We start from the raw sequence: 9,527 nt of genomic DNA, 5'->3' as shown, positions 1-9,527 counted from the left end.
CATAAATACTTTTTAACCGAATTTGATGAAAAAGAGTGTAATACTAGTAAAAATGTTTTATAACTTAAAAGGATCAACTAATTGTAAAGCACACTTTTTTGTTGGAAGTAGGTTGCAAAACAAAATTAAATGATTATCCTGTTAAAAACATCTTACTTCAAGAACCAGAGAAACATTTGGCCATAAGACTGAATAATACAGTTATGATTTTTAGTTTTAAGAGCAGTGAATTTGAATAACTTGTTAACAACGTCATACTTCAAGAACCTGAGAAATATTTGGCCATATGACTATTAACTGCATGTTATTTACACACCTAACTATACAAGCAAGACTAAATCATAATAATTGGAACATTATTATGATTTACAGAAGTGGAAGATAATAATTGGAGACAAGGATACGACATATAAATATCGAGATAGTGAACATTTGGTACGTAAGACAATATCGTGGACGTGGAACAATACTGACGGGACCAGACCATCTAACTCTCGCATAAAAAATGTATACCCTATATGATATTATTATCTTATGAATTTGATTGTCAATTTTAAAGCAACTGAAAAAGGTTGATATATATCAAAATGGTGATGAAGAATAAAGTATGTTGAAGTTGTGTTTTTTCTTTTCAATTTGGTTTTGGCAAGACAAAGCAATCAAGGTAAGTAATTAAATATCATGCACCATGGGCCATTTGGTCTACCACTCACCATCCCTCTATCTATATTAGAAGGGTCTTGTTAACTTGTGTAATTAAGACATAAGTTAAGAAGTTAAAAAATGAACTAAAAGATAAATTTTGCTTGAATAGAATATTTTTTTAAGATTTTTAAAACATTAATACACAATTTTAAAAAAAAAATCTATCTTTAATTTTTTAAGAGTACAAGTTAGCATTTCCCAAATTAAAACAGGGAAGCTTCCAGGATTTTAGTTGCTAAGTGATGAGAATCATATACAAGAAATAAGGTGCCTGCCTACTCATGATAATTAAGAAGGAAAAACACTTCTCATATGCGACACATTAACAACAGTAATATTAATCAGTGATATTGCCCAAAAAAACAAAATACTTAGTGATATTGAGGTTTTAAAATGTCACTTTTGATGCATTAACGAAATCGATATTGAAATCCAACAATTTAATATTTATTACAAGGTTTAGTTTTGCTCAAAAAAAAAAAAATTACAAGGTTTAGTTGTAATTTTGGTTCAAGTATCATGATTGAGCAAATTTTGGCCCCCAATATTTTTCTTCTTTGTAATTTTGCATCCACAGTAGAAACTCTTTAAATTAATACTCGGTAAATTAATAAACTCTTTAAAATAATAAATTTGTCCGGTCCCGACTTGGGCCAATGTAAAAAATTGAAAAACTCGATAAAATAATAAGATAATAATTTTTCGGGAGATCCCTTTATAATTTCCGGTCCCAAGAAAATCATAAATTAATAATTCATAGAAACTGAAAAAAAATATATTAAGAATACATTAAACACATTTGTTCATCTTGTTTACATTTACTGTACTTCAAAAGTCATTATTGATTTCCAATGCATAGGAACATAGTAGTTACTAATTTACGTTGAGTCCCAAGGTTCGCTGGAACGTAATTCTAAGAGGCATAGACTAATTTGCCTTTTTGTTTGGTATGTACAGTATAATTACTTAAAAACTCTTTAAATTAATAATTATTAATTTATCGATAAATTAATAACTATCTAAATTAATAAATTTCTCCGGTCCGAACATTATTAATTTATAGAGTTTTAACTGTATTTCACTTTTTTTTTTTAATTTTTCTTTAGGTGACCTGTTTGACTTATCTTTCAATTTAAAAATAAAAAAACGCCAAAAATCAACTTGTGGGAACGAATTAAGTTTCTAGGGTTTCGAAGTATTTTTGCTTAAGATGATAGGCGCCACCAAGTTCATAATGATATCAGTTTTTGTGAGCTCAAAAGATGTAAAAGATCACAACCTATTAATGTACAAGAAATTGACTAGTAGAATTTTAATGGGTAGTTACTTAAGTGGGTTGGCAATATTTTGTTTAGTGGCATGACATTTTTCTCCAGCGCACACTTTGCCTTGTGTTATTTTGTCACCTCTTGGATGGATGCGTGGGTGACCTTATCATGGCCAAGTGATGGGGCACGCATGCTCATGAATGGATGTGATAATGGTAATTGCATGGTGCCTAATGAGGTGGCAATATAAAGGTGTTCTCGACTAATCAAGGACTCATACTTACACAATTGAGATCAAATGATTAATGAACTTTACCAATGATAAAATATTCAGAAGAATCTGAGTTTAATTTCTGGATAAAACAATTTTTTATCAGACTTTATTTACTTCTCGATCGAACTTCGGATTATCTGAGCTCTTTTTTCTTAAAAATCAATGGGTTAACACTACAAAAAGACTCATATTTTCCATTATAATTATCATAATGCCTACTACACAAATGCTCAATCCAACATGACTTTTCCCCTAGTGTCAGATCCTCTCGGACTCATAACACCTCAACGGCTAGTAATGCTTCTTCAATGACGACTTGATCCAAATTTTATGCTTCGTCGTTTGTAACGGCCGCTCCATCACTCTCCGACCTATAAAAATCATTCTTCATCATAATGCAAGGTACATACACATCTTTTCCACTTGATACTTGTCACTCTTTGATCTGTTACGTTTTTAAAAAAAAATAGCAAATATTAGTAGTTAGTTGTTAGATTAATTTGTTTTCTTTCGTTTGAGTTTGATCCAAGACCTTCAACTCCTTATACCATAGCACAAATCAGTTGAACTATCCAATCTCCCTCTCTGCTCTCTTGCTAACTTGAACATAAGTGTATTTGTAGGCACCACCCTCAACATCCATCTTGAAGGATGGTATTCAAAATTAGACAATCAATCCAAGTAGGGTAATGAGTTTTTTAGCTGTCGTATTGGGAGTTAAACAACTCAATTAGCTTGACCTAATGGATAAAGAGTTGAAAATCATGTTTCAAATCTGAATGAAATATTAAATATTAATCTAGCAACTAACTAGTAATAATGTCATTAAAAAAAATGGTTATACTATTTTTTTGACAACATAAATCGTAATACTATATTTTGTGCATAAAGGTAAATTCGTGCATCAAAGTTTTTACTCTAGCCGACGATCTACGACTACCATAGCAACCACTGCCAGCAAATCCATAAAAATCTTCAAAGTTCAGAGGCAATTTTGTGGTGGCAGGAGGTGAAAATAGGAAGAAAAAAAAATCGCATGGCTATAGCTGTTCATTATTGTCGGTATGTTCCCAATTTTTACCATGTTGCTAAGAAAATCCTGTCTCTAGTACAATTGATTCACACCACATGTTGAACAACAAAAATATGAACCGCATGTATCCTTTGATCGGTAGAATTAAGTTACTCCCTCCGTCCCGCAATAGATGACCCATTTGAAAATGTGTAATTTTGACCTAACTTACTTTGACCATATTTTTCTACTAATATACAAAGATAAATAATATCATATAAGATGTCGTTAGATTTATCTCGATGAGTATTTTCAAAATATCAAATTTTCATAATTTTTTCTAATATATTATTTAAGATATTTAAGCTCAAAATTATGCATTGGCATGCGTAATAAGGTCAACTGTGTCAAGTATTATGGGACGGATGGAGTATAGATAAAAGAGTAGTAGAAACGAAGGCACAATATAAGGCTCACTGTGATACTAAAATAGGTATCAGTAGTTAGATTAGATAAAGAGCAATTGCACATATTAATTCGGATACTATATATATATATATATATATATATATATATATATATATATATATATATATATATATATATATATATTCATTTTATTATTTTTTAATGTTAGTGTAACATCCGAGACGACTTTTAGAATTAGCGATTGATCTCACAAATCATCAAACACGTTTAACTATTAAGTTCATATGGTCTGGGCTACCAAAAAGAAGATGCATCTTGTTGGCATACGTAGTACCGAACAATTCGTATAAGCTTTCTTTCAATCATGCAGTCTCATACCTACATGACTTAAGGAACCCTCTCATTCCGATGTGATTCGGTTGTTGAGAAGTTGCCAAGAGCCGCTTAGTGCTATGCCATGTGCACCAACGATCACTCATCGTCCTGGTCAATCTCAGGCGTTACAGTTAGTGTTAAGCATCTGATTCTTTCGATGTCCAACATCCATAGATATGTCAAAAGACAATAGATATCAGAAGTCACACATTGAATAAAAGAGTAGGTGTTGAAGAATATATATATGAGAGTAGGTGTTGAAAAAAGTTAATAAATTCATCTATTAATTTGTAGTAAGTCTTATATTTAGGAATAAACATTTTTTTAAATGGTGTCGTAATTAGAGATAGAGAGAATATATATACAAATATCATTTCTCTTAGGAATAAACATTTTTTTAAATGGTGTCGTAATTAGAGATAGAGAGAATATATATACAAATATCATTTCTCATTAGAAGATGAATACTATTGACCATCCCTAAAAAAAAAACACTATTAACCTTATCTTTCTAATATTTTCTCTAATATTTACTCTTTTATTAGATAAATCAACGTCGATACCACATGTTGTAAATAAATTTAACGTAAAGTGAAAAAGTAAAGAAAAAAAAGTTACAAAATGATTGCAAATAGGGCCATGAGTTCTCATGATGGGGATGGCAACGGATCCTTCCGTTAAAAATTAATACTAATGATTAAAAATGCAATTAAGAGGAACAACTCCACAAAAATGCGCAGCCATAGCCCATAGCCGCCACTTCCTCTTCTCTTTGCCCCATCCCTTGCTTTTCCTAATGAACATTGATGGATAATGCACTATCGATTTACTTTAGAAAAATATTAAGGTTTAATTGTAATTTTAGTCCCCTTATTTTCATTATTTTTTAAAATTGGTCTTCCTATTTTAAAATTTAACAATTTTTGGTCTCTTAATCATTTTTTTAACTATAAAAATGTGATGTGATAAATTTTAAATGTTGTGGAATATCATCTGAAGTTGAAAAAAGATCAACGATGAAATTGTAACAAAATTTCCATAAAAACTTCATTTAAAACATATCATATCGCAATATTTTAGACAAAACATTTGACAAAGGAACTAAAATTGTCGAATTTTGAAATTGGGAGACCAATTTCACAAAATGATGAAAATAAGGGGACTAAAACTACAATTAAGCCAAATATTAACATGTGTCGTAAGGAATTACCATACAGTTATAATTCTAAATAATTTGAGAAAAATCCTAACATGTGTCATAAATATAAATGTTAATGTATTAAAGATAAAAATTATGTATTGAAATTATGTCCACTAATTTGTTTCTCAAACTTTTGATAGGTTTTCTTTTAATAAATACATATTATTTTTGAAAACCTTAACATGTGGACACATGTTATAAAGACCCATGATTTTAGTACTCGTGAACTTAGCTCAGTTGATAAGAACAAAGCATAATATATGCAAGGTCCGGGGTTCAAACCCGACAAAAAAAAGACCCATAATTTTACACATATTTTTGGAGAGATATAGATATATTTTTTTTAACAAATTAACATATTATTCCATATGTCTCATTTAGCGCCATATTAAAATATTTACTAACAACAACAAGATAACTATAATTTGTTACATATTTTATGATTAAAGAAGGCTCTCATTCGACTTCTACTATTATCTGGGACCGTCCCCCATCACGCATGGAGTCACTCATTTTGAGAGACAAGTTTAGAACTTAAGTTCCCTTTAGTTCTGTTTTTTTTTTTTGGTTTTTTTTTGTTACTTTGTAACCCTACCAGAAAATAAAAAATATTTACTTAAATGCTTGACAAAAAAAAAATATTTACTTAACTTTATACTATAAATAAAAATATAAAATATAGTGGAATGAAAAACGAAGTCGGGGAGATAAAGCAAAAATGAAAAGTTGTAGAGCAAAGAGAATGGATAAAGACGTTTCCAAAATTATTATTATTTCTTTAACCGGATGAAAATTATTTTATATTAAGACAGAAAGTGAAAGCCAATATGCAATAGTAGTAGATTCTAGAGAGAGAACTTAAAATAAGAAAACAAATAAAAAATGGTTAAAAAGTTCAGGGGCAAAAAAAACTTTGTATATTATGTTTAATCTGTCCTTGGAAAATCTATATTCAACTAAATGTTTTCTTTGATAAATTAAAATTTGACTCCTTCAAAAACATAATTAAATTTAGATATTTTTTTTACAATAATTAAGATTTAGATTAAAGAGACACATTTCATGCAAATAACTGAATATTATTAATATGATTAGACTTTCTTTAATTTTATAAATAGATCACATATAAACTTGTTTTACACACGAGAAAGCTTTAATTTTATATATAGATCACATATAAACTCGTTTTACATAATTTCTATCCTAAAAATCTCTCACTATTTGTTTTCTTGTTGACTTAAGCATCAAAGTATATTTGCTGATATCTCCAACACGCATTGTAATCACTATTGCTCGTCAGATACCATCCTTCTTTTTTTTTTTGTCAAGTAGTCTATTGGTTAGAATTCACTTTTTTTTAAAGAGAATAAGTGGGGTGTCCATATAGCTCACGGGGACTCAGATACCATCCTTCTAATAAGGTGTTAGATTCAACAAATTATATTTGAGTAAAAAAATATATATATATATATATAGACTTACCATACCACTATTACCAAAAAAAATTTAAACAAGATATAGAGTGACCACTAGTAGTACTAGTACCTATCATTTTCTCCTTCTCTCTCCCAATCGTCTTCTCTTCCTATTCTCTCTTATTTATATATTCTAGATTAGATATCTGATTATATTCCAAATTGGTGCAAGCAAACTAATCGTCGCGTATGATACTTGACCCCTCATTTCTGTCTCCTACCTATTCCGATTTCTTCGTAGCATTGCTTATAGCACACTGCACAATCATCTTCAATATTAGTATTTCTTCACTCATACAAGTTACAACTACATAATAGCAACACCTTCCAAGTTCCATCTATATAAGCTCATATTACATTCTCCACACACATACACCATTATTCTCCCATTCTTTTATCTTCTTGGCTTTCCATATATACTTGCAATTATGAGAGTTGATGAATCCGTTAGTGTAATTGTTCGAGAGTTCGAAGTTAATAAAGACAAAGAAAGAGTAGAAGCAGTTGAAAGGACATGTGAAGTTGGACCTAGTGACCAACTTTCTCTCTTCACCGACATGCTTGGTGACCCCATTTGCAGGGTCCGCCACTCACCTTCTTTCCTCATGCTGGTATATATTCACAAAAATCATTCACTAGCTTTCACTATTCTATTACTTACATTCTTCTCTCTGTTATGTTTGCGCACTTTTCTTAATCTGTGTGAATTGGTCCGCAGTTATTTTGTTTTATAATTGACCAGAGATATGATATTCTATGTTCTTGGTTTCAACAGGTGGCTGAAATTGATAAAGAAATAGTTGGAATGATAAGAGGATGCATAAAAACAGTCACATGCGGTAAAAACGTCTCAAGATCGAAAACATCTCTCACTAAACACATCCCAGTTTACACCAAACTCGCTTACATTTTAGGCCTTCGTGTTTCTCCTAATCAACGGTACGCTACCAACATATCAAATGTTTATGCAACTACTATTTAAGTTGTATTTACGCGACAATGTTAATATTATTCAATGTGTTTATTAATATTAACTAGTGTATCTTGTTGTACTGTTTTTGATGGTGCAGGAGAATGGGAATAGGGTTGAAGCTAGTGAAAAAAATGGAGGCATGGTTTAAAGATAACGGCGCTGAATATTCATATATGGCAACGGAAACCGAAAATTTAGCATCCGTTAAACTCTTCACTGAAAAATGCGGTTATTCAAAGTTCCGTACACCGTCAATTCTCGTCAACCCCGTTTATGCTCACAGAACAAAAATTTCAAGAAAAGTCACCATCATTCCGTTAACTCCTTCTGACGCCGTTATATTCTACCGTAACCGTTTCTCTACCGTAGAGTTTTTCCCTAATGACATTGACGCTGTTCTTAATAACAAACTTAATCTAGGTACTTTTCTTGCCGTACCAAGTGGGTCCTACAGTGTCAAAACATGGCCTGGCCCAGATAGGTTTCTTTTGGACCCACCTTGTTCTTGGGCTATTTTAAGTGTTTGGAATTCTAAAGAGGTTTTTAAGCTCGAGGTACGTGGCGCGTCGCGTGTCAAGCGCGGGCTTGCTAAAACGACACGTATTTTGGACCGGGCTTTGCCGTGGTTGAAGGTACCGTCGGTTCCGGATTTGTTTAGGCCTTTTGGGTTTCATTTTTTGTATGGGCTTGGGGGTGAAGGCCCAAAGAAGGTGAAGATGGTTAAGGCCCTTTGTGGGTTTGCGCATAATTTGGCTATGGAATGTGGGTGTGGGGTTGTGGCTACTGAGGTTGCTTCATGTGAACCATTGAGGTTTGGTATACCTCATTGGAAAATGTTATCTTGTGCTAATGATTTATGGTGTATTAAGAGGCTTGTTGATGATTATAGTGATGGTTCTGTTGGTGATTGGACCAAGTCTATGCCAGGGATCTCCATTTTTGTGGATCCTAGAGAGATTTAAGAAGTTGTTGTTGCGGTTACGCCGTGAACTTTTACATTGTATTGAAATATGATAGTCGAAATTGCATTTGTACATCGTTGTGTAAACCTCAAAATCTTTTATATCGTGGTTACAATTATGATTACGGTTGCAAATTGCAATTTAAAATCATGGTCTATAGTCTTTTTCTATTTGTAGTTTTTTTTTCAATCTTTTTTTTTCTCTAGTTTTTTACTCTATCCTTAAAATCTGTATACTTTATGAAATATATTATCTAGTTAGGTAGTGTCTTATTAGAAGATGGGAGTGGACTCAATGGAGAGAATTCAATTGAGGTATATATGTGAATTTTTGTTAGTTAAGTTGAAGGAATATCCCCATTCTCATTCTCAATCCTTTTGTCGTTATAAGAATATATAGCTTTTTGGTGAATGGATATAGCTATTTTAGAATATTTTAGTCTATCATATATCTTTTTGTATTTGGACTTGCTTAATTGTATAATAATAGGTTAATATTCTTATATTCTACAAAATCTAAAATAATGGAAATTTGGAATCTATGCCTATGCTACACAGTTTTATAATGGGTTATGTGGCTATAAGAGGAGGTGAGTGGTATCAACTCCTGTATAAATCCCAATATCATTTTGTTTGGACATGTCTATATGTTGCCAAATTTTTCCTAAACCTTTTGACATTAATAATATTTATAATATCTTCTGTCGCTCGATAATAATATGCACACAACCAAGCCAAAGATGATCTTATCCTGCCCAACTTTGGTTCATTATTGATTAGTTTTTGGTATTTTTCTTAATGGGGGAAGCATATGGGTCAAATGGCTCCCACATTAAGCTTAACTCTAGCCAATA

At 31.4% G+C, this 9,527-nt stretch overlaps 1 protein-coding gene across 1 annotated transcript; it reads left to right on the top strand.

The window, feature by feature from the left end:
• The first annotated feature begins 6,772 nt into the window (after positions 1-6,772).
• On the top strand, positions 6,773-9,021 carry LOC146919670 (putative N-acetyltransferase HLS1-like). Its single transcript, XM_085713103.1, has 3 exons — positions 6,773-7,350; positions 7,515-7,678; positions 7,810-9,021. The coding sequence occupies exons 1-3, from the start codon at positions 7,168-7,170 to the stop codon at positions 8,672-8,674; spliced, it is 1,212 nt and encodes a 403-aa protein (XP_085569229.1). The 5' UTR covers positions 6,773-7,167; the 3' UTR covers positions 8,675-9,021.
• Positions 9,022-9,527: the final 506 nt, after the last annotated feature.

This window comes from Medicago sativa, chromosome 5 (assembly GCF_051527215.1).
Source record: "Medicago sativa cultivar Bolivia chromosome 5, Bolivia_mono, whole genome shotgun sequence".
In the NCBI taxonomy this organism is placed as follows: Eukaryota; Viridiplantae; Streptophyta; class Magnoliopsida; order Fabales; family Fabaceae; genus Medicago; species Medicago sativa.
This window is presented reverse-complemented; position numbering and strand designations above follow the sequence as displayed.